Here is a 24,694-nt window from a genome sequence, read left to right on the forward strand (position 1 = left end):
CGTGCAGAATTAAATAAAGCTTTAAACATCACACTCACCCAAAACTAAATTAAGCAATCCATCCAATGCAATGTAAAAGAACACAGCTACAATTGTTCAGTAGACGTGTTGTGTACCGCCATCTAGCAGCTGTTTTGTGTAACTAAAGAGTAATGCTGCATAGAATAAGGTTGCTAGAACAGATGAACAGAGGAACTGTGAAGCATTTGCGGGCAGTCATATCTGGGAAAAACGTGTTTTTATCAGTAACCTACAGTAACCTAAATTTGTTTTTCACAACCGTGTAATGTCACTTAGGGTATGTCTGTACTATTCAACTCTGTTTACTAGAGTATCAGATTAACAATGATTTTGTGCAAACCATGTGCCGGGCATATCAATCTGTAACAAACGTGATCATCTGAATAATGTTATCTAAGAAAATCATACATTGGAGATTCATGAGGAAATATGTTTAGCTTCATTTTTGCAATCTCCTTGGAACCTGCAAACAAAATCGCTAGCCCTCTGCTCAGACTGGGACGCTGATGCGCAGTAGTATACACCATAATCAGTGGCGAGAACATGGAATAAACATGGCTCACAATAGAAGCTTTTTCATTGATGGTAAGAAGTAATTTTCAAAAAAACGTTTCAATGTAGATACCGTGTCATTGTGTTGCAACTGCATAATCGGACCTATAACTGTATGATACAGTGTGATCAACAGTGTGCGTGCCAAAAATATCTGGTCCAATCGTTCAGAGATGAATTCGAAGGTAAAGCTAGCCGACTAGGCTAGCCTAGCTAGCTAGCTACCGTTAAGCTAATGTAGTCCAGCTTGTTTGGTCCTTTCAGCTGCTACTTGAAATGGTTGTATTTTACTATTGATAAGATGCAGTATAAATTGACTACTTTGAGGGAAGCCATTTTTTTCAATGTCCGTTTCTAATGATTTACGCTGTCATATCACAAGCTGACATTTCATATGCACTAATAGCGGGCTAGCTAGTAACTAACACTTGGTTAGCTGGCGAATTAGCTAGCTATAAGCTGCATAGTGCCGTGGTGCTAACTACCAGCTATCTAAACTATATATGTGGCAGTGGGCATTGGTTTTAGAAGTGGCTGTTTAGCTACGTAAGCTTTTAGATATTAGTAATAGTCTAGAGGGAGAATTTACTTTTAGAAAGACAAATGCCGTTGTTCTAGTGATGCATGAGTGCAGTGCAACAGAAAATCCTTAATTAACCCTCGTTAAAGCCCATCATCAAGCAGCTGTCGATAAGATTTTGACTGTCAATGTAGGACAGGGATAGCTAGGCCCACACGCTTTGCAAACCTAGCTGACATTAGCTAAGTAGCGCCCTGTTGGTCAGTAACGTTAGAGGCCCTTCAGCTAGCTGGTAAAGTTGATTCCCATCTGGTTTGGCCAATTTGAAAACTATGTAGCAACTAGAGCTACATAAATAAAAGTTACAATGAAGCCAACCACGACATCTACCTAGCAACATAGTTAAGCGAGATAGTCCTATCTTACTTTGCCATATATCTAGGTTAAACAAAGTCAATGATTTCCATGCGAGTTGGATTAGCCTAGTTATGTTGTGGTCTGTCTATGTTCCTCGCTCAGCAAGCGGGATCGGGTAAAGGAGGACAAAGCAAGCATTTGCACAGTAATATTTGTGCCTGTTCCTTTGCGTTGATCATTATACCCAAGCTATGCAAAGTCTACTTTTCTCAAATCACGTAGCTACCGAACATTCTTCTAAATCGTTGACACAGAGCTCCACTGTGGAATGTGGCGTCTGGAATGTGGCGTGCGAGACAGCATGGCTGAGTTGGGTGCGAAGCATGTCAATCTGCATAATCAATTAACCTAGTAACGGTATTTCGCCATGACAAACCGCCAGGAAGTGTGTGTGTGTCTGATTTACGTGTCTCTGGACCAAGAAGGGGGACAGGAAATTGCTGGTGACTGTAAATAAAGTCGATTATCTTATAGCTACTAAATTTAAGCCATTAACCACACATATGCAGTGGTGGATTCAGGCTAGTTCTTGTGGAGTTTAGAAAAAGAAAGGCTCTAGTGGAGTAATTATGACTTTTGGGCTTAAAGGTGTCATACAAAACAAATGTGCCCTCCATGCATGCGATTGCGAATGATTTCCGATCTTGGGAGCCCAATCAACTTCAAGTCAGTATCTTTATCAAAGAATGTTTTTGATTCCACCAGCCTCTTCACAGCTAACAATCTCTCCCATCTTTTCAGAGGAGTTGCAATGCTGGCTGCCTTACAACACCTGCTCTACTCTCGACCGTTTACGGTTCTTTAGACCACATATATATTCCCTTTGATCATAAAAGAGCTGCCAGTCACCCTAGCTCCTCTCTGCTGAAAACTCCACTCTGCCCAAGATTAATTGGTTTATGCTCGGATCGAATGAGCCTTAAATGACTTGAGCATCAGTCCTGAATCAGGGTTTTGCTTTCAAGTCTGTATAGATTTATAGAAGATATTTCAATCACCTTTGTGGATATGATGGATGAGATGTCTGGTGCGTGAGTAATCATTTCTGCTGATGGCATGGTGTGACCTCATGCCATGGCACTGATCTCAGTCTGATTTGTATATTCAAGCTCTGGATAGATCAGAGGCCAGGAGAGATGGAGGGTACACGCAGAACTGGAGCTTTTCTCTTTCTGATGACAGTGAAGAGGAAAGGAGACATGAGTAAGCACTCCTCCGGATCTCATTTCAGCACTAAACTGGGCTGCACTGCATCAACCCCCCCGCCCCCCATGTCTCTCTCCCTCTCTCTCTCTGTGGAAGACCCCAATGCCATCTCTCCATTAGTATTCCCACCTGAACAACGGCCACTAGCTCAGCGATACAGACAAGGCTGCGCGCACACGCACACACACACACTCACAGCCTGCATGCCAAGTCATTATTTTACCCACGTTGCAGCGTTTTCTCTTTATTCACCCGTAGTTATGTTCACCGTCATTCCCCTTAATGAGTTGATAATGAATGCTGGGAATTTATCATTTATTCTATCACGTCCTTGCAACGTGTCATCACGCTACACACTTTGGCAAATGACGGTAAACAAAGCTTTTTTTCCTCTCCACCTCCATGTTTTTTTTGTCTCCCTCTCTTCTCTGTTTTCCTCCCAGCACTTCAGCGGTGACCATGGAGGAGTCGAACAGCCGACAGCAACAGGCCCCTCCCGAGGGGAAGAAGGTATTCTACCTCTCCCGAGCCGTCTCTCTCTCTCTCTCTCTCTCTCTCTCTCTCTCTCTCTCTCTCTCTCTCTCTCGCCCCCTCGTGACTCACAGCCGTGGCATTGTTGTTGCCACGTCCCAGCGGGGCCCCGCAGGCTATCTGCTGGGGCCACGGCGCCGGAGCCGTCTCTGCCAAAGCCTGCCTGGCACCACCTCACAAGGCAGCGTTCAGTACCCAGAGGACCTGGTTATCCAAAGATAGCCGTGGCTCCCGAGCAGGGGGGGGGGTTATCCTCAAAGGCTGGGCGTTTTTCGAGCGGTTGGGAAATGTGATGTTTTAGGGTCTGTCCTTGACTTGTTTTTATTTTGCTCTATTTCTTTATTTGCGTGTTTCCTATTGTGCGTGTAAACAGGAACGAACTCTGCAGGCTGTTCAGCACGCACCTGTTTTGATTGGTTTCTCTCTTTTTCTTGGTGTTTTCCAGTCGCCCACCCTCAGACACTTCTCAGCGGATCCTCTGAGAACCTATGAAAACAGGCCAAATAGTCACTCGAGGACGTACAACAAGAGGCTCAAGTATGGCGCCCGCCTCGCACGTGTCTGCACGACCCAAAGGGAAACCACCAGTGGCGTTCAGTCGTATTCTCACCCGCGTCCTCTCTTGTCTTCCAGCGAAGCGCCCCTCGCAGTAGCGACGCCGTCGCCGATGCCCAACAGAACCAACTATCTCATCGTCAGCCCCTCTCCGTCACAAGGGGTGGTCTTACAGGGGAGACACTTTCAGCACGCCAACGCCCACAGCCCGATGAGGAAGCCGGTCCAAAGGTAGGGACAACAAAGACGTGGGGATGTAACTGCGTCCCTCTCATGAGAGGATTTGCAATCTCCCGATATTGATCGGTAGTCTGGAATCGATTCCAAGAGGTTATTCTTGGTTTGGGCTGTCCAGAAAAATGTTCTTCTGAAGACCCACCCGCCACTGTATGACGGACGTTGTTTTAGCATTTCGTCACCCTCTTCTTTGCGGTCATGAAAGGAATACGTCACTGTGTACTGTGTAGAATACGTGTGCACCTCCATTTCTTGTTAACACTTCTACTTAAATGTTTGGGGTTGTTTTGTCAGCTTTTGATTTTCACTGGCTGTTGTTTCTTTTTTGTTGGTCTGTTAGTTTTTCACCGCCCCAAAGCAGCCTTGACTTGAAGGAAAGGTAAGAATGGCCATTTACTGGATTTGCCCATTAATGCTTTTTCACCAGTTTGGTGCTTCCAATTGGGTTTCATTTTGTGCTGTAGCCAGACCAGTGATGCTTATGCCTTGTCCGCACTGCTCTATTCCTTTCCCTACAAACATTTGCACTGATACCATATGTGCTGCATCATTTCCATATGAGAGATATATAGCTGTATTGAAGCATTCAACCCTCCCCCCAATCTCTCTTAACCCAAAAAAACGCAGGCCCTTTAACTTGCCGCTACTGGGAATGGCCTCATCTACAAACAAAGAATTAGCTTTGTGAAAGCGATCGTTCTGACGGGTACTCCCGGTGTCTTTGCTTCCCCCTCAGGAACGACTTCTCCACAGCCGGCCCTCAGATCCAGTCAGTGGAGGTAGACAGCATAATCCTCACCTGTCCCGAAGTCCCAGGTACGCAGCATGGGCCTCCTCATCCACCATGTCGGTGCTCTCTCGCTCTCTCTTCCTCTGCCTCTCTCTCTCTCTCTGTCTGTGTGTCTCTCTCTCACTCTCTCTCCACGCTAAACTTCCTGCACACGAGTACAGAGTGTTCCAGGGGAGTATTTGGGAGTATTCCCCCCCCCCCATCTGGATGTGATGTGCCACTGGGGTTGAGGCGGGGTGGGGGCGTCCGTGCGTGCGTGTGTGCGTTGCTCCGTGTGACAGCCAACTGTGTGTCTGTCTGCGGGGCTCGATCTGGGCTGAGCCTCCTGCCTGCGTCTGCCAAAAAAAGTGGGGGGGGAATGCAGCCCTCTCCGATTAATCCGCGAAGCTCCTGCTGGAGGAGTGAACGCCTGGCCGCCGCAGACGAGCAACGGGGAGGACACGATGCACACACGCGCTCGCTCACACACACACACGAGCTCACACACACACACGCGAGCTCACACACACACGCGCGAGCTCACACACACGCGAGCTCACCCACTCTGGGGCACGGTTAATGAAGCTGCAGGGCGAAATCTGGGAATGATCACACGCCGCGGTGAAAAGGTGACCTTGGCGTAGCGCTTGCACCCCCGTGGTAAAGTTCTCCTTGAGGCGGGTTCACTTCGCCGCCCCACGGTTTGCTCGTGGCCGTCGGGTTCTCCACGCACGGAGGTCCTTCTCTCCCCCCCCCCCCCCTCCTCCTCCGCCCCATCCAATCTCCCGGCTAACACCGCACGGCCGTCTTTCGTTTCCTGTCTTTATTTACGTTTGCCACATTTAGCCTTCTCCCCCCCCAGTGATGGATAAACAGGGCATCGTGTAAGTGCAGCGGATAAACAAGGAGCAGAAGTGTGCAGTTCTAACAGTTGTTTCAGTGGCCCGAGCCAAGGAACGGTCCGCGTTTTAGTCAGGCGCGGTGCAACAATAACGTCAGCTCAGCCACAACGTTGGATCACTCTGATGATATAAACAGGGAGCGAAAAAAAAACAAACACCCGAAGAGCATCCTTTCAGCGCCACATCTTTCATTTCGTGTCTCCCTTTTAGAAGACGAGAGCCTGAACATCAAACGTCGCCTGCTGCTCAAGCGGAAGCCGTCAGACCCCAAGGAGACCTGCTGTAGCTTACAGTCTCCGGCCAAACTCGTCGAGGTGAGAAGGAATGTGAGTCGTCTTAGACTGAAAGAGCTGGGAGTCCCCGCCCGGCCCAATGGGATTGGTGTGGGGGGTGAAAGGTCGGCCTGTTTACCGTGCTGCCGTATGAGAGGGCGCTAACCCTGGACTCTTGCACTCCCCCCCTCCCCCCCTCCCCCCTCCTGGCCTCTCACGGTCAACAGTCTGACCTTTCGCTAAGCCACACCTACAGCTTGTAACCAGAGCTAGTTTCTGGTTGTTGTGTTTCCTTCCCTGGACATCGTGTTTCAACCGTACGAGCGCTCTTGGCCAAGGGGTTCCCTTCAAAGTCGTTTGAGCCTGTTGCCGCCTGGGCACTAACCCCTCTCCCCTCCCGACCACAGCCCCTGTGCCCCAGCGAGTACTTCACGGTGTGCGGCAAGTGCGGCAAGCGCAGCGAGGACCACGCCAAGTGTCAAAGCTGCGGCCACGCCTTGAGCCCAGAGTCGCCCTGCCACGCTCACCTCCTCCCTGTACAGCCGGCCTCGCCCGCCCCCAGACCCCCAGTCCGGCCCCAGCCCCAGCCCTCCTCCCCGGGCCCCCACAGCTTCCAGTCGGGGAAGAGCTTCTACGGCGCGGCCTCCACCATGAGGGCTCCGCGCATGGACGTGGTGCCGGTCCGCATCACCCGGGGTAACATGCTGCAGCCCCTCAACGGGAGGCCCTCCGGGCTGGCCGCCACCACCAGCTGCTGCGGAGCCAGGGTCTCCAGCAAAGGGAAGAGGTCCGCGGCCGCCAGGCAGCTCGAGCTCAACGACCCCAGTAAGTCCCTGGGTGTGACCTGGCCCGGCTTCCTGGTCCACTCACCCCCCCCCACACCCCATCCCCTGCTCCCCTTTGGCTTGCAAACCTGGAAGTCGTAGAATAGTTTTCTGTTTTTCTGTGTGAGAGTAGGGCGATATGAAGAAGGTTCGGTAGTTTCGCGAACCACAAACCACCGAGGCAGCTGCTTTAAAAGCTGTTTCTCTTGATTGACCTTCTGTGGCACATTTTTCTGTTTGCAAACGCTGGTGTACTTTCACACCGTGCAAAAGGAATCGTGCAAAAATTCCAATTGAATTCTGCTTCAGTAATACAGTATATTCAGAGAATGCAGGAGGGAGACTCATTATATATCGTGTGGGGGTTAATGTCAGCTATTTGGCGGATATACCTTATTTTCCATGTTTGCTGTTGTGTGACTAGCCCGGTGCAGGGAGTAATGGCGACCGCCGTGCGTTTCAGTTGTCCTGTCCAGCGACGACGACGAGGAGGAAGCGGACAACGCCAGCACGGGAAGCGTGAACCGCCTGGACAGCGTGTCCCCGCGGCCCGCCGACTCGGCGCACTCCTCGCCGGCGCCCTCCGGCGGGAAGGTGGAGGCGGCGGTGAAGAGCAGCGCGGAGCAGGAGGAGATCACCTCCGACTTCTTCGCCGACATCGACACAAAGATCTCAATACCCAGGAGACCCTGCATGAAGGATCAGGCAAGTGATGGAGACCTGAGTCTCTGAGGGCTTGCTGGGTTCAATTGAAAATGAACTCGTTTTGCTTTGTCACACTGCCCAGTGTCAAATATTTAGCTGATGTTAGGTTGTTCGCTTGCTTATCATCAGTACATAGTGCTCAGTGAGTGGGAAGCCGTTGGCTGCTCTCACAGCATACTCAGACAGTTCACTTTGGCCTAATTGAACCACTGACAGAACACCCTTGAGAACTCGGTGTTTCTGAACCGTGTCGTGGATGGAAACCTTACTGGCTCTGCAGCAGTTGGTCTGTTTTGTTGCAGGATGAGCGTTTTGCCCACCCGCTTCTTCTGCAGCCGTTCTAGTTAACCCATAATAGAACAGTACAACCCACAATAGAATACCCTTTTTCCGGGTGGAAAATAATGCGTTCTACTCTACATTTCTGGCCTCAGCATAAGGTGCTGTCCACCTCCCTCATTAGATTCTCGTTTCTAAACCAGAGCGTCCGTTTCATTTTCCAGTGCGGCAACCACGTACCCGACGACACCACCCCGAGGAAAAAGCCCAAGATGGCGCTGGACAGCATCATCCTGGAGTGCCGGAGCGTGCGCGTCGGGACGCTTCGCAGGATGGTCACCAAGCCCGTCATCGTAAGCTGCCCGCCCCCTCTCGCACCGTCTCCCTGGGGGGGGACGCTCAGTGCTGCAGACGAGTCTGGCTGGATGGAAGCACTGGAGTAATGACCCCCCCCCCCCTTTTCTCTTCTTGTCTTTCAGTTCTCCGTCGATCACATCCACCTGGAAACGGAAGGTGAGTAGCATGCGTCGTTAGGGAGACGCCCGGCGCGTGCGTCGTCGCGTCAATCATTTTCTTTCACTGACGACGACGGCGGCTTGTGGTCCGGGTAACAACATCCAATCATTTCCACCGTAAAATACACCGATACAGATGCCTCGCGTCGTGCCCCGTCATCCTCAACGACGTTTGGTCGGCAATATCAGAACGCCCGCCTCGGCGTTGCACGCTGGGTAACGCAGTTCTCTGGGTTTTCTCGGCGGCGGCAGGGCCTGAGGTGGACGCGCTGGAGAAGGTGAGCCTGCGGGCGTCGGAGCTGACCAGCTGCGAGTGGTGCAGCGTGAGGAAGCTGCCCGTGCTGTTCTTCCAGACCACCCAGGAGGAGTGCCTGCGGCTCCGCACGCAGCTCAACATGTCCCGGGAGGACGGCGGCCTGTGGTACGACTGCTCCGGGGACCGTGAGTGACCGCCGCCGCTCTGAAAGCACACACAGACACACACACAGACAGAAACACAGACAGACACACAGACAGACACACAGACAGACACACAGACACACAGACAGACACACAGACAGACAGACACACAGACAGACACACAGACAGACAGACAGACAGACAGACACACAGACAGACACACAGACAGACACACAGACAGACACACAGACAGACAGACACACAGACAGACAGACACACAGACAGACAGACACACAGACAGACACACACACAGACAGACACACAGACAGATACACACACAGACAGACACACAGACAGACACACAGACAGGACACTCTGTGCAGGCCATGTAGCATTTAGCTGCGTTGCTGGAGCAGTTTTTTGCAATTGTTTTAGTAAATTAAAGATAAGCAGTATAATGTGAACCATGCACGCGGTACATAACATGGTATCACTGACATTTCAGTGTTGTGATGTTTTAACAATGGGGAAGCTGGATTCTCCTGACCTGAAATAATATTTAAATAATTCTAAATCTTTAGCTCTGTTGAATAGGAAGTGCAGAGATGGATGAATCCGCATATTAGCAAAGCCTTCTGTTAAAACAATCACCACTATGTACCAACACGGTTCCTGGAATCCCCTTCCCCCCCCCCTTCCCCCCCCCCCCCCCCCCCACACACACACACACACACACACAGAGTCCGATGAGAAGTACATCGTCCTGATCTTCGAGAACGGGCTGCTGATGCACGAGCAGATGATCCTGGAGGACATCCTGGTGGAGATCGGCCGGGCCAACAACCTGACCGAGTTCCCCACCAAGCTCTCCTTCGACGAGGCCAACATCCGCCTGGTGAATTACAACAAAGCCACCAAGGAGAAGGAGGAGAAGGTGGTCGGGGGCTCGGGGGTTCCACGGATTACATTTCTCCACTCAAATCTGTATTCAAGTGTGACTTTTTGTTTTCTTCTTCTTGTTCGCTTCTCATGGTCTTTAACCGGCGTCTCTCCCTCCCCCTCTCCTGCAGGGCAAGCCAGCGGGCAAGCCCCCCGCCCCGGCGCCCGTACGCACGCGCATGGCCACGCGCCAGCACGCCAGCATGTTCTTCGGCGACGAGGAGGACGACATGGCGGAGCTCCAACCCACCTTCACCGGACCAATCATAAAGTAAGGGTGGGGGGGGGGGGGTTCTCGATCACGCTCTCTCTCTTTTGTGTGCGTGTGTGTGTGCCGCCGTGCGTTTTCTCGTCTCCTTGACGAGTCGTCGTTTCGCCGTGTTTGTTTTGTGCGCTCCAGGCTCATGGTGTACCCCCCTCCGCCAGCCAAGGGAGGCATCACTGTGACGAACGAAGACCTCCACTGCCTTCACGATGGAGAGTTCCTCAATGACGTCATCATCGACTTTTATTTAAAGTGAGAGCCCTCCCGCCCCTTTTTTGATCCTCTGGGCCCGGCGTCTCCAACCCTGGCCCCTCAGAGCCCACCGTCCTGGATGTTTTGAGACGTTTCTGTACTGTTAACGCACCCGATTCAAATGAACGGGTCGTTTTTCAGGCTTCTGCGGAGCTCGGTAACGGCCTATCCGTTTGAATCGGGTGTCTTGGAGCAGGGAAACGTCGAAAACACAGAGCACAGCGGGTCCCTGAGGACTAGGGTTGAAGACCACAGCTCTGGGGGCCATTGTATATCTATATTTTCCTCTCTGAAAAAGGCTTCCTCGTGTTCTAACTACGGTAGCCTCTGAGGATCATAAGGTTGTTTATTTACCGGGGGGGGGGGGGTGTTTCTGTGGTGTCCTTTACAGATACTTGGTCTTGGAGAAGTTGAAGAGAGAGGAAGCTCAGAGGAGTCACGTGTTCAGCTCCTTCTTCTACAAGAGGCTCAACCAGAGGGAGAGGAGGAGCCTCCCTGACACCACTCACCTGCCGTGAGTATGCCCCTTCCCCCCCGGCGTGACACCAGCGTTTCGGCAGGAAATTCACTTGGCGGCAGGTCGCTAACGTTGCCCTACGGTTTCCTCCCTCCCCCCTCGGTTGCCAGGATACAGAAGAGAAAGCACAACCGCGTGAAGACATGGACCCGGCACGTGGATCTGTTCCAGAAAGACTTCATTTTTGTTCCCATCAACGAGTCGTGAGTCTCCTTCAAAGTCCCCCTGGCAAAATCTGGGCGTTCATGGCTCAGTTTGTCTCAATTTCAGAGATTTTCATACAGAAAATATGAACAATTTATAAAACTCCTCACTTCTGTTTCAGAGCCCACTGGTACTTGGCAGTGATCTGCTTCCCCGGGCTGCAAGGCCCTCAGTATGAGCCCAACCCCATGTACCAGGGCCCGGCGTCAGCCGCATGCTCCACCCAAGCCCCAGGCCCGGCTCCATGCCCCACTCCAGGCCCGGGGCTGGAGGACAGCTTCCCGGATCACTGCAGGCCACTGTCCCCTGAGAGGGACGACTTCCTGGAGCCTTCTGATGACCCCCCTGCCAACGAGGCCTTATTGGAGGCTCACTCCAACAGCAACCAGCCAAAGGGGGCTTCGGCCTCTACAGAGGGGGGACAAGAGCCTCCGCAGACCCCCGGCACGAGGAGCAACGGACAGACTGAAGCCCAGCAACAATATACAGGTGAGTCACAGTCACACACGTACCAGGATAATGTCTGGACACAGGTGAGCAATCAGAACTGACGTCATTGGCTATTTTTTCTTCCCTTCCCCCATGTCTTTCAGATGGTTTGCACAGGATCAGTGTGACTTACGGACCGGGGAATGGGAACAATGGCAGCTGCGCCTTTTCTGACGACCAAAGCTCCTGTCAGGTAGTGCTGCTTCCACGAAGTCGTTGCCCAATGACAGCCGGTGACTGATGTCACGTGTGTCTTCGTAACGATTCGAATTCCCTAGGTCTCAATGATAATCGCTGCTCCTCTCTTCCTGTCCAGGATGAGTATAGTGAGGATGGTGGCCTTGCTGACGATTCTCTCAACCAGGAGAGCTCAGGGTGGACCTCCAGACCCACCTTGTGCAAACAGTGGGTTGAATGTCGTTTTATCTGTGTGCCACCAGGTGGCACTATCGCACTATCACTTTTTCGGCCTTGATTTGATTTACAGTGAATGACTGTCACCGTAAAGTGATTTGCTCGTGCAGATTCAACAACAGTTGCATTTTTGCTTTCAGGCCTTGTATTCTCATCATGGACTCTCTGCGTGGCCCTGCCAGATCCACTGTTGTGAAAACGTTGAGAGAGTAAGTGACCCTCATTCAGAACATGGGACGATCCGCTGTGTCTATAGATGGTGGGAACATATTGTGTGTGTGTGTGTGTGTGGCTGCAGGTACCTGGAGGTGGAATGGGAGGCGAGGAAAGGAAGCCAGCGGAGCTTTGGGAAGGACGTGATGAAGGGCTCGAGCCCTCGAGTGCCTCAGCAGGACAACTTCAGCGACTGTGGAGTGTACATCCTGCAGTATGTGGAAAGCTTCTTTGAGGTGAGAGCAGAGGTTGGACCGGACATTCAGCACACTAGCCCAAAAAGCTTTGGGGATGTGGAGCATTAATTGTGCTTTGATTGTCCCTGCGTAGTTATTTCGAAATTCCAGAGTATATATTTTTTATATGAACCACGATTATCTTTAATATCTTTAGTACATTAAGTCATTATTTAGCAGACGCTCTTATCCAGAGCGACTTACAGTAAGTACAGGAACATTCTCCCCGAGGCAAGTAGGGTGAAGTGCCTTGCCCAAGGACACAACGTCATTTGGCACGCACGGGAATCGAACCAACAAACTTCTGATTAATTGCCCGACTCCCTAACCGCTCAGCCATCTGACTCAATGAACTAACAATAACCCTTTTTCATTGATGTCGCCACGCAGAATCCACTTCCTAGTTTTCATCTCCCCGTCAACCTGTCGGAGTGGTTCCCACAGCAACGGATGAGGACCAAGCGTGAGGAGATTAAGGAGCTCATCCGGAAGATCCAAACTCAACAGGAACTGGACAAGAAGGAGGCGGCCCAGGGCTCGGCCACGGGCTCCCCCCAGGAGCAGGACCGGGGGAGGGAGGGTGGTGTGGACACTGGGTCAGAGCCCTCCTGCCAGCCCCTCAGTTGAACTGGCGCTGCTATGCTCTGACACATTGGTCCTGTTGGGTCTGGTCTGGGCCGGCCTTCTAAAGTCTGATCGGCAGCCTCCCTGGAGCCAATCATGATTGTACGCTGCTCCGGATGACTCCTCCATTTCTCTGCAGAACTGTCCTGTTCCTTCCATTACCTACCATTAAAAAAACAAGACCTTTTAAATTTGTATTTGAATAAAAGATGTACATTCGCTGGAGTTTTTTCGCTGCCTTTGTAATTGACTGTTTTTGATGCGCTGTTGAGTGATCCGTTAAGTTATGGTTTCAAAGGTGTTCCTTTTTGAAGGACAATCTGTGCAGAACATACTGCTTTGCTCTTGCATCGTATTTGGTATGCTTCTGAGATGTTTGCTGAGTTTGTGATATTGCTGTCGTTTGTAAATTATATCCACCCGTCTGGAAAATATATCATTTTCAAAGTCTCAGTCCCTCATCAGTTAAGTAAATGTTAAAGTGTTGTTATGTCATTTTTTGATGTGAGCGGAAGGATCTTCAGCATTAAATGAACTGATGCAAGAGCACACATTTTGCCTTTTTATCCTGAGGAGCAACAGAAACCCTCCTATTCCTTTTCCTTTTGGAATCTATCCTTCTTTGAAATATTTGTGGTCCTTTGCATATAATAGCAGTAAATTGTTCAAGAACACAGTTGACATCACTGTTTGAATTCCATATCTTCTGGTGGCAAGTTCAAATCCCCCCTGTAAATGGCTTTGGATTGAAGCATCTACTAAATGATGACATTGTTAAGGCAATGCAGGTAAACCCGCAATCAAACAAGCCCCTCTTCTAATCAGACAAACTAATCCCAAGTTCTCACGCATTTCAACAATTTATCACGCTGAGAAGTAATGGATAACTTGTCCCGCTTAATACAATTAATAGATGAGTTGCAGATTTCTGCCCAGTTGATAGTTGTCTCGAATTAAACAGTTGTAAGCCAGCCAATCAGAAACATCACCAGCAAACTTGTGATAAACTTGAGAGCCCTGCAAAGGGTGGATTTGAGAGTTGCCTTATTACATCCAAACAAACATGTTCTGCAGTGGTTTTGTCCAAATACAGTTTTTACTTGCTGCCATGTTCTTTTTGTCTGTTTAGATGGCTCCTGTTGAGAAGACACACCAATGATTGAGGCAGGAAGACTCAATAGTAGTGATTACTTGATACTTTATTACACACAATACAATTCATGTTTTGGCATAATGGCTATTCTTGCAGCTGCTGCCTGCCGCACCCAACGGAGACACCGTCTCGACATCCGAGCAGAGAGCAGCGACGCATTCCCCCTACGAAAGGAACACAGAACCAAGGGTGGAGGCCGGGGAGGTGGAGGCAGCACATTGAAACAGAGAGCATCCTGTGTCGCACTAAGCAATGCAGAGTGCAGTGATAACCTGTTTAAATAGCCCGCCCTGCTAAGGTGTTCCCCGACTGCGTGATATGGTGAGATGCTGACGAGCTAACTTTCACCGTTTCCACTTCTTTGTGAGTAACTTCTCTCGCGGATGCAAATTGCACATCTGAAGACGTTCATTTAACCCAAAGAGAAACTTTATCTAAGTTTATATTAGACACACAGCAGGTTATGCAGTCTAATGCAGGGGTATCAAACTTATTTTAGTTAAGGGGCCAAATACTGCCCACTTTGATCTCAAGTGGGCCAAAATCATAGCATAATAACGCATACAGTGGCCTGGTAATAGTAAGACCGGACACAGGAATATAGATTATTTATATTTATTTGGGGGGTTTTATTCCCTGACGGCACTCAGTGAGAACAGTATTAATATTTAAGCACTGAGGAGCTTTCGGAACAAAAATACTTATTTCTACTGACGTCCTAAAATAGGCACAAGATAGGCATTAACAGTACAGTAGTGGCTCTCTTCTGAATAATGAAAGAAAAGAAACAAAATACAATGGTTGAGCCACACAGAGTACATTGGTAAATTAAAACATTTTGTTGACAATTAACCATTGTTCATGACATTTCTTGATATAAACTCACTTTCTCTCCGGTGTACAGCCTGTGTGCTAAATCACACACGGAAACCAGAAATACAACCAGCAATATCAACAACAAATATTGGTCCGTTAAATTCACAGTTTTCTCATCCACCAACATCGATGGCCCATTAATGAAAAGTAAACATTTTTAATCCTTATTTCTAATTTTGTCGGCAAGAATTCCTGTATTGGATGCTATCTCTTCCAGTCATCAACCCGTGCTAACTTTGTGACGTGAAACGCAATTTCAACACCCTCATGAGCTAAACGTGAACTGCTCTTAAGGTGAGTGTAACCCCAACCAAAAGAAGCCACTATTTAAGCACCAAACTTATATTAAAACAAACAATAGTATTTGAACCGCTCAAGAACAATCCTACCCATAGTTCACCTGGCTACACATAACTACAATATTTTTCGATGTTTAAATCATTAGTGAAGGTTTTTTGATGATAAACCCTGTTTTAAGGTCTTTCTACAATGAACTAGAATCATAAATACCAAAAACTCAGACATCAGCCCACTGTTTATCTCCTCTGCTGATTCCCTTGCTTTGTGATGCATCTGACGTCAAATTCGTCACAAAGCTAGCAGCGAGCGCTGCTGCCTGTGGCAATGAGCGCTTCTGCCTCCGGAGCAGGCACTTTTATCCAAAGCGACAACTAGTGTATGTAGAAAGAAGGTTCATAGAACAACAGGACTTCAATATAGTCCGAGTACATATAGACAGATTCAACATAATCAGTCAGTATTGTCTGAAATATAGTCAGTATATTCTGAAAAACCATAGCAAATGATCACTTGGTGAGAGACATAGCAACCCTCTACATCAGAACCACCAAGTCTACTATCACAGGATCACATGATAATACATTTTCATGGTGTGTTACTGCTTGTGCTGTCCCAGTAGGTGTAGGCCAGTAGTTCTTACAGCTGTGGGTCATACAGAAGTTCTCTCAGGTGGTGACTGCTGGGACAGCTTGGCCCCAGACATCACTGCTTTGGGTTTTTTCTATTGTGGATACGCAGGTGACTCTTCAGATTGCCATTTGTTTTACCTGAGTAGTCACAGTGTGGGCAGCTGTAAGGCTTCTTTCCTGTGTGGATCGTGCTGTGTTTCTTCAACCCACCTGAGGTAGAAAAGGCTTTATCACAGCATTTACAGCTGTGGGGCTTTTCCCCAGTGTGGGTCCTACTGTGCACTCTGAAAATAGAAGCGCTACTAAAGGTTTTACCACAGAGGTCACAGCTGTAGGGTTTCTCCCCAGTATGGATCCTGCAGTGATCTCTTAAACTGTCAACCCGTGTAAAGGTTTTACCACAGAGGTCACAGCTGTAGGGCTTCTCCCCAGTATGGATCCAGCTGTGAGCTCTGAAACTTTCAAGTCGTCCAAAGGTTTTACCACAGAGGTAACAGCTGTAAGGCTTCTCTTCAGTGTGGATCCTGTGGTGAACCGTTAATTGGCCAGCCTGGTTATAGGTTTTACCACAGAGGTCACAGCTGTAGGGCTTCTCTCCAGTGTGGATCCTGCGGTGAACGTTGAGAGTACTAGCCAGGCTAAAGGTTTTACCACAGAGGTCACAGCTGTAGGGCTTCTCTCTAGTGTGGATCCTGCGGTGACCTCTTAAGCTGCAAGCCTGGCTAAAGGTTTTACCACAGAGGTCACAGCTGAAGGGCTTCTCTTCAGTGTGGATCCTACTGTGAACGTTGAGAGTACCAGCCAGGCGAAAGGTTTTACCACAGAGGTCACAGCTGAAGGGCTTCTCTTCAGTGTGGCTCCTACGGTGAACGTTTAGAGTACTAGCCAGGCAAAAGGTTTTACCACAGAGGTCACAGCTGTAGGGCTTCTCTCCAGTGTGGATCCTGCGGTGAGCTCTGAAATGGCCTGCCTGGTTAAAGGTTTTACCACAGAGGTCACAGCTGTAGGGCTTCTCTCCAGTGTGGATCCTGTGGTGAACTTTGAGAGTACCAGCCCGGCTAAAGGTTTTACCACAGAGGTCACAGCTGTAGGGCTTCTCTCCAGTGTGGATCATTATGTGGTTCTTGAGGGAATTGGATGAGGAAAGGCTCTTCCCACAAGAGTCACAGTGATGTGTCTCCATAACTCTGGTCTCTCTGGATCCTGTCTTGGATATAGTCTTCAGAAGCTTGTTTCTCTCTAGGGCGCTGCTGTCTCTGGTTGAGTCTCTCTCTCTCTGTAGTCTCTTTGGAGCCATAAGATGTCTTCTCTGTCTAGTCTCCACCCACGATCAAGTATTGTTGTCCAATGGGGGATCTGGAGGAAAAAGCTCCAAGTTAATGGGAACTCAGATTTGACATATAAAGGAAATATTTTGCCTATCATAATGTCCACTCTGCATATGTAATGGTGATCATTTGGTGCGAGGTGTATGTTTCTCAGGTTTATTTTGTCTGGAGAAACATGTAACACTGTAATAAAAATGTAAGCTCTGGCATACAACTCTTTATAGTATATTCATTTTCTTCAAAATAATAATATGGCATTAGTTACTACACTATAAGCATTTCATGCAAATTAACAATAAACTTTGCCATCTGGCATTTTTCTAATGGCTGACCATTTGCATCACTCTCTCTCGGTCTCTCTCTCTGTCTTTCTCTCCCTGTCTCTCTCTCTGCCCCTCAACCAACCTAAACCCTCAAGGAAGACAAGGAAAAACTCCCAGAAAAACTCAATAGAGGAGAAAAAATTGAAGAAACCTAGGGAGGAGCAATTCAGTGAGGGATCCCCTCCTCCAGAGACGGTTGGTGAAAGAGAAATGTATTTATACAATCTACTTTGTTATATTAAGATCCGTATATGTCTATTGTATGCACCTTACAACCACAGTAAATTCTGTATTCGTGTAAACTAAGATGGCAATAAAAACCAATTCAGATATATTTTTGTATGAACCACGATTATGTCGCGCCATATTCGGCCGCATGCAATACAAACTCAAACGATTTCAGATAATACATATTACACATACACATTCCTCTCGCCATATAACTGTAACATTTAATATAAATGCTAAACAATATGTAATCGATATTTAATCGATGTATTTGAAGTTCAAACCTGAAAAACAGGAAAAGAATTGAGACCAGGCGAGAGGTGCTTCTTATTGCTTTCGCGCCGCTCAACATATTGAGGAAGCACCGACACCCGCCTGCGAATAGAGTCCCCGTTGAAAACACAGCGCCACATTAGTTCCTACTGGCAACAACACTGAAATGTTCCGTCTTTTTCCTTATAATAGGAGCAGGACCGGGGGAGGAAGGGTGGTGTGCAGGGGCAGACTGGCCATCGGGGATACCGGCCCGGGCCGGTCTGACAGTAACTCCCGGGCCAATTTTTTCCCCAGATGTTCCTTTTTGAAGGACAATCTGTGCAGAACATACTACTCTGCTCTTGCATCGTATTTGGTATGCTTCTGAGATGTGTTTGCTGAGTTTGTAATATTGCTGTAGTTTGTAAATTATATCCACCCGTCTGGAAAATATATCATTTTCAAAGTCTCAGTCCCTCATCAGTTAAGTAAATGTTAAAATGTTGTTATGTCATTTTTTGATGTGAGCGGAAGGATCTTCAGCATTAAATGAACTGATGCAAGAGCACACATTTTGCCTTTTTATCCTGAGGAGCAACCGAAATCCTCCTATTCATTTTCCTTTTGGAATCTATCCTGCTTTGAAATCTTTTTGTGGTCCTTCCCATATAAAAGCAGTAAATTGTTTAAGAACAGTTGGCATCACTGTTTGAATTCCATATCTTCTTGATTGTTACATTTCTTATTTAGAACTAATATATATAACGTTATTGGACAGATATGGGAGAGTAATTTTAGTAACTATTCACAATAGTTTGATGTAGCAGAGCATTTGACAGCACATCAAGAGGTGGTAAGTTCAAATCCCCCCTGTAAATGGCTTTGGATTGAAGCATCTTCTAAATGATATTGTTAGGGCAATGCAGGTAAGCCCACAATCAAACAAGCCCCCCTTCAAATCAGACAAACTAATCCCAGGCTCTCACGCATTTCAACAATTTCACTCGCTGAGAAGTAAGGGATCATTTGTCCCACTATATACAATTAATGGACAAGGTGCAGATTTCTGCCGAGTTGATAGTTGTCTCGAGTTACAGTTATAAGCCAATCGGAAACATCACCAGCAAACTTTTGATAAACTTGAGCCCTGCAAAGGGTGGAGTTGAGAGTTGCCTTATTATTGCATAAATTGCACATCTGCATTTCTCCACTCAAATCTGTATTCAAGTGTGACTTTTTGTTTTCTTCTTCTTGTTCGCTTCTCATGGTCTTTAACCGGCGTCTCTCCCTCCCCCTCTCCTGCAGGGCAAGCCAGCGGGCAAGCCCCCCGCCCCGGCGCCCGTACGCACGCGCATGGCCACGCGCCAGCACGCCAGCATGTTCTTCGGCGACGAGGAGGACGACATGGCGGAGCTCCAACCCACCTTCACCGGACCAATCATAAAGTAAGGGGGGGGGGGGGGGGTTCTCGATCACGCTCTCTCTCTTTTGTGTGCGTGTGTGTGTGCCGCCGTGCGTTTTCTCGTCTCCTTGACGAGTCGTCGTTTCGCCGTGTTTGTTTTGTGCGCTCCAGGCTCATGGTGTACCCCCCTCCGCCAGCCAAGGGAGGCATCACTGTGACGAACGAAGACCTCCACTGCCTTCACGATGGAGAGTTCCTCAATGACGTCATCATCGACTTTTATTTAAAGTGAGAGCCCTCCCGCCCCTTTTTTGATCCTCTGGGCCCGGCGTCTCCAACCCTGGCCCCTCAGAGCCCACCGTCCTGGATGTTTTGAGACGTTTCTGTACTGTTAACGCACCCGATTCAAATGAACGGGTCGTTTTTCAGGCTTCTGCGGAGCTCGGTAACGGCCTATCCGTTTGAATCGGGTGTCTTGGAGCAGGGAAACGTCGAAAACACAGAGCACAGCGGGGCCCTGAGGACTAGGGTTGAAGACCACAGCTCTGGGGGCCATTGTATATCTATATTTTCCTCTCTGAAAAAGGCTTCCTCGTGTTCTAACTACGGTAGCCTCTGAGGATCATAAGGTTGTTTATTTACCGGGGGGGGGGGGGTGTTTCTGTGGTGTCCTTTACAGATACTTGGTCTTGGAGAAGTTGAAGAGAGAGGAAGCTCAGAGGAGTCACGTGTTCAGCTCCTTCTTCTACAAGAGGCTCAACCAGAGGGAGAGGAGGAGCCTCCCTGACACCACTCACCTGCCGTGAGTATGCCCCTTCCCCCCCGGCGTGACACCAGCGTTTCGGCAGGAAATTCACTTGGCGGCAGGTCGCTAACGTTGCCCTACGGTTTCCTCCCTCCCCCCTCGGTTGCCAGGATACAGAAGAGAAAGCACAACCGCGTGAAGACATGGACCCGGCACGTGGATCTGTTCCAGAAAGACTTCATTTTTGTTCCCATCAACGAGTCGTGAGTCTCCTTCAAAGTCCCCCTGGCAAAATCTGGGCGTTCATGGCTCAGTTTGTCTCAATTTCAGAGATTTTCATACAGAAAATATGAACAATTTATAAAACTCCTCACTTCTGTTTCAGAGCCCACTGGTACTTGGCAGTGATCTGCTTCCCCGGGCTGCAAGGCCCTCAGTATGAGCCCAACCCCATGTACCAGGGCCCGGCGTCAGCCGCATGCTCCACCCAAGCCCCAGGCCCGGCTCCATGCCCCACTCCAGGCCCGGGGCTGGAGGACAGCTTCCCGGATCACTGCAGGCCACTGTCCCCTGAGAGGGACGACTTCCTGGAGCCTTCTGATGACCCCCCTGCCAACGAGGCCTTATTGGAGGCTCACTCCAACAGCAACCAGCCAAAGGGGGCTTCGGCCTCTACAGAGGGGGGACAAGAGCCTCCGCAGACCCCCGGCACGAGGAGCAACGGACAGACTGAAGCCCAGCAACAATATACAGGTGAGTCACAGTCACACACGTACCAGGATAATGTCTGGACACAGGTGAGCAATCAGAACTGACGTCATTGGCTATTTTTTCTTCCCTTCCCCCATGTCTTTCAGATGGTTTGCACAGGATCAGTGTGACTTACGGACCGGGGAATGGGAACAATGGCAGCTGCGCCTTTTCTGACGACCAAAGCTCCTGTCAGGTAGTGCTGCTTCCACGAAGTCGTTGCCCAATGACAGCCGGTGACTGATGTCACGTGTGTCTTCGTAACGATTCGAATTCCCTAGGTCTCAATGATAATCGCTGCTCCTCTCTTCCTGTCCAGGATGAGTATAGTGAGGATGGTGGCCTTGCTGACGATTCTCTCAACCAGGAGAGCTCAGGGTGGACCTCCAGACCCACCTTGTGCAAACAGTGGGTTGAATGTCGTTTTATCTGTGTGCCACCAGGTGGCACTATCGCACTATCACTTTTTCGGCCTTGATTTGATTTACAGTGAATGACTGTCACCGTAAAGTGATTTGCTCGTGCAGATTCAACAACAGTTGCATTTTTGCTTTCAGGCCTTGTATTCTCATCATGGACTCTCTGCGTGGCCCTGCCAGATCCACTGTTGTGAAAACGTTGAGAGAGTAAGTGACCCTCATTCAGAACATGGGACGATCCGCTGTGTCTATAGATGGTGGGAACATATTGTGTGTGTGTGTGTGTGTGGCTGCAGGTACCTGGAGGTGGAATGGGAGGCGAGGAAAGGAAGCCAGCGGAGCTTTGGGAAGGACGTGATGAAGGGCTCGAGCCCTCGAGTGCCTCAGCAGGACAACTTCAGCGACTGTGGAGTGTACATCCTGCAGTATGTGGAAAGCTTCTTTGAGGTGAGAGCAGAGGTTGGACCGGACATTCAGCACACTAGCCCAAAAAGCTTTGGGGATGTGGAGCATTAATTGTGCTTTGATTGTCCCTGCGTAGTTATTTCGAAATTCCAGAGTATATATTTTTTATATGAACCACGATTATCTTTAATATCTTTAGTACATTAAGTCATTATTTAGCAGACGCTCTTATCCAGAGCGACTTACAGTAAGTACAGGAACATTCTCCCCGAGGCAAGTAGGGTGAAGTGCCTTGCCCAAGGACACAACGTCATTTGGCACGCACGGGAATCGAACCAACAAACTTCTGATTAATTGCCCGACTCCCTAACCGCTCAGCCATCTGACTCAATGAACTAACAATAACCCTTTTTCATTGATGTCGCCACGCAGAATCCACTTCCTAGTTTTCATCTCCCCGTCAACCTGTCGGAGTGGTTCCCACAGCAACGGATGAGGACCAAGCGTGAGGAGATTAAGGAGCTCATCCGGAAGATCCAAACTCAACAGGAACTGGACAAGAAGGAGGCGGCCCAGGGCTCGGCCACGGGCTCCCCCCAGGAGCAGGACCGGGGGAGGGAGGGTGGTGTGGACACTGGGTCAGAGCCCTCCTGCCAGCCCCTCAGTTGAACTGGCGCTGCTATGCTCTGACACATTGGTCCTGTTGGGTCTGGTCTGGGCCGGCCTTCTAAAGTCTGATCGGCAGCCTCCCTGGAGCCAATCATGATTGTACGCTGCTCCGGATGACTCCTCCATTTCTCTGCAGAACTGTCCTGTTCCTTCCATTACCTACCATTAAAAAAACAAGACCTTTTAAATTTGTATTTGAATAAAAGATGTACATTCGCTGGAGTTTTTTCGCTGCCTTTGTAATTGACTGTTTTTGATGCGCTGTTGAGTGATCCGTTAAGTTATGGTTTCAAAGGTGTTCCTTTTTGAAGGACAATCTGTGCAGAACATACTGCTTTGCTCTTGCATCGTATTTGGTATGCTTCTGAGATGTTTGCTGAGTTTGTGATATTGCTGTCGTTTGTAAATTATATCCACCCGTCTGGAAAATATATCATTTTCAAAGTCTCAGTCCCTCATCAGTTAAGTAAATGTTAAAGTGTTGTTATGTCATTTTTTGATGTGAGCGGAAGGATCTTCAGCATTAAATGAACTGATGCAAGAGCACACATTTTGCCTTTTTATCCTGAGGAGCAACAGAAACCCTCCTATTCCTTTTCCTTTTGGAATCTATCCTTCTTTGAAATATTTGTGGTCCTTTGCATATAATAGCAGTAAATTGTTCAAGAACACAGTTGACATCACTGTTTGAATTCCATATCTTCTGGTGGCAAGTTCAAATCCCCCCTGTAAATGGCTTTGGATTGAAGCATCTACTAAATGATGACATTGTTAAGGCAATGCAGGTAAACCCGCAATCAAACAAGCCCCTCTTCTAATCAGACAAACTAATCCCAAGTTCTCACGCATTTCAACAATTTATCACGCTGAGAAGTAATGGATAACTTGTCCCGCTTAATACAATTAATAGATGAGTTGCAGATTTCTGCCCAGTTGATAGTTGTCTCGAATTAAACAGTTGTAAGCCAGCCAATCAGAAACATCACCAGCAAACTTGTGATAAACTTGAGAACCCTGCAAAGGGTGGATTTGAGAGTTGCCTTATTACATCCAAACAAACATGTTCTGCAGTGGTTTTGTCCAAATACAGTTTTTACTTGCTGCCATGTTCTTTTTGTCTGTTTAGATGGCTCCTGTTGAGAAGACACACCAATGATTGAGGCAGGAAGACTCAATAGTAGTGATTACTTGATACTTTATTACACACAATACAATTCATGTTTTGGCATAATGGCTATTCTTGCAGCTGCTGCCTGCCGCACCCAACGGAGACACCGTCTCGACATCCGAGCAGAGAGCAGCGACGCATTCCCCCTACGAAAGGAACACAGAACCAAGGGTGGAGGCCGGGGAGGTGGAGGCAGCACATTGAAACAGAGAGCATCCTGTGTCGCACTAAGCAATGCAGAGTGCAGTGATAACCTGTTTAAATAGCCCGCCCTGCTAAGGTGTTCCCCGACTGCGTGATATGGTGAGATGCTGACGAGCTAACTTTCACCGTTTCCACTTCTTTGTGAGTAACTTCTCTCGCGGATGCAAATTGCACATCTGAAGACGTTCATTTAACCCAAAGAGAAACTTTATCTAAGTTTATATTAGACACACAGCAGGTTATGCAGTCTAATGCAGGGGTATCAAACTTATTTTAGTTAAGGGGCCAAATACTGCCCACTTTGATCTCAAGTGGGCCAAAATCATAGCATAATAACGCATACAGTGGCCTGGTAATAGTAAGACCGGACACAGGAATATAGATTATTTATATTTATTTGGGGGGTTTTATTCCCTGACGGCACTCAGTGAGAACAGTATTAATATTTAAGCACTGAGGAGCTTTCGGAACAAAAATACTTATTTCTACTGACGTCCTAAAATAGGCACAAGATAGGCATTAACAGTACAGTAGTGGCTCTCTTCTGAATAATGAAAGAAAAGAAACAAAATACAATGGTTGAGCCACACAGAGTACATTGGTAAATTAAAACATTTTGTTGACAATTAACCATTGTTCATGACATTTCTTGATATAAACTCACTTTCTCTCCGGTGTACAGCCTGTGTGCTAAATCACACACGGAAACCAGAAATACAACCAGCAATATCAACAACAAATATTGGTCCGTTAAATTCACAGTTTTCTCATCCACCAACATCGATGGCCCATTAATGAAAAGTAAACATTTTTAATCCTTATTTCTAATTTTGTCGGCAAGAATTCCTGTATTGGATGCTATCTCTTCCAGTCATCAACCCGTGCTAACTTTGTGACGTGAAACGCAATTTCAACACCCTCATGAGCTAAACGTGAACTGCTCTTAAGGTGAGTGTAACCCCAACCAAAAGAAGCCACTATTT

The 24,694-nt window shown here is 48.4% G+C and overlaps 3 protein-coding genes across 5 annotated transcripts; 2 read left to right on the plus strand and 1 right to left on the minus strand.

The window, feature by feature from the left end:
• Positions 1-155: 155 nt before the first annotated feature.
• Positions 156-13,406, plus strand: LOC134024721 (sentrin-specific protease 6-like). Of its 3 annotated transcripts, none has more exons than XM_062467345.1 (24): positions 156-606; positions 2,620-2,713; positions 3,160-3,226; positions 3,693-3,784; positions 3,881-4,033; positions 4,380-4,418; positions 4,776-4,855; positions 5,921-6,024; positions 6,390-6,807; positions 7,270-7,511; positions 8,015-8,143; positions 8,270-8,303; positions 8,558-8,746; positions 9,445-9,638; positions 9,775-9,914; positions 10,044-10,160; positions 10,552-10,674; positions 10,788-10,880; positions 11,003-11,370; positions 11,475-11,563; positions 11,687-11,775; positions 11,925-11,993; positions 12,083-12,233; positions 12,624-13,406. In XM_062467345.1, exons 1-24 carry the CDS (start codon positions 528-530, stop codon positions 12,858-12,860), a joined length of 3,390 nt encoding a protein of 1,129 aa, XP_062323329.1. In that variant the 5' UTR covers positions 156-527; the 3' UTR covers positions 12,861-13,406. The 3 variants fall into 3 exon arrangements, with proteins under 3 accessions (XP_062323329.1, XP_062323331.1, XP_062323330.1); XM_062467346.1 differs by lacking the exon at positions 156-606 and adding an exon at positions 2,263-2,537; XM_062467347.1 differs by lacking the exon at positions 2,620-2,713 and having other exon boundaries at positions 157-606.
• A 679-nt stretch (positions 13,407-14,085) lies between these two features.
• Positions 14,086-18,049, minus strand: LOC134024724 (zinc finger protein 271-like). Its single transcript, XM_062467349.1, has 2 exons — positions 17,979-18,049; positions 14,086-17,171 (listed from the first exon to the last, which is right to left on the minus strand). The coding sequence occupies exon 2, from the start codon at positions 17,110-17,112 to the stop codon at positions 15,889-15,891; it is 1,224 nt and encodes a 407-aa protein (XP_062323333.1). The 5' UTR covers positions 17,113-17,171; positions 17,979-18,049; the 3' UTR covers positions 14,086-15,888.
• A 1,178-nt stretch (positions 18,050-19,227) lies between these two features.
• Positions 19,228-22,885, plus strand: LOC134024723 (sentrin-specific protease 6-like). Its single transcript, XM_062467348.1, has 10 exons — positions 19,228-19,394; positions 19,523-19,639; positions 20,031-20,153; positions 20,267-20,359; positions 20,482-20,849; positions 20,954-21,042; positions 21,166-21,254; positions 21,404-21,472; positions 21,562-21,712; positions 22,103-22,885. Exons 1-10 carry the CDS (start codon positions 19,303-19,305, stop codon positions 22,337-22,339), a joined length of 1,428 nt encoding a protein of 475 aa, XP_062323332.1. The 5' UTR covers positions 19,228-19,302; the 3' UTR covers positions 22,340-22,885.
• Positions 22,886-24,694: the final 1,809 nt, after the last annotated feature.

The sequence above is a fragment of the Osmerus eperlanus genome, chromosome 8, assembly GCF_963692335.1.
Source record: "Osmerus eperlanus chromosome 8, fOsmEpe2.1, whole genome shotgun sequence".
Classification (NCBI taxonomy): domain Eukaryota; kingdom Metazoa; phylum Chordata; class Actinopteri; order Osmeriformes; family Osmeridae; genus Osmerus; species Osmerus eperlanus.

Coding starts and splice junctions, on each gene's coding strand:
- LOC134024723 (XM_062467348.1), top strand. CDS start 19,303: ATGGCCACGCGCCAGCACGCCAGCATGTTCTTCGGCGACGAGGAGGAC. Junction 19,640..20,030: donor ATCATCGACTTTTATTTAAA/GTGAGAGCCCTC, acceptor TGTCCTTTACAG/ATACTTGGTCTTGGAGAAGT. Junction 21,255..21,403: donor AGACCCACCTTGTGCAAACA/GTGGGTTGAATG, acceptor TTTTGCTTTCAG/GCCTTGTATTCTCATCATGG.
- LOC134024721 (XM_062467345.1), top strand. CDS start 528: ATGCGCAGTAGTATACACCATAATCAGTGGCGAGAACATGGAATAAAC. Junction 6,808..7,269: donor GCTCGAGCTCAACGACCCCA/GTAAGTCCCTGG, acceptor CGTGCGTTTCAG/TTGTCCTGTCCAGCGACGAC. Junction 9,915..10,043: donor TTCACCGGACCAATCATAAA/GTAAGGGTGGGG, acceptor TGTGCGCTCCAG/GCTCATGGTGTACCCCCCTC.
- LOC134024724 (XM_062467349.1), bottom strand. CDS start 17,112: ATGGCTCCAAAGAGACTACAGAGAGAGAGAGACTCAACCAGAGACAGC.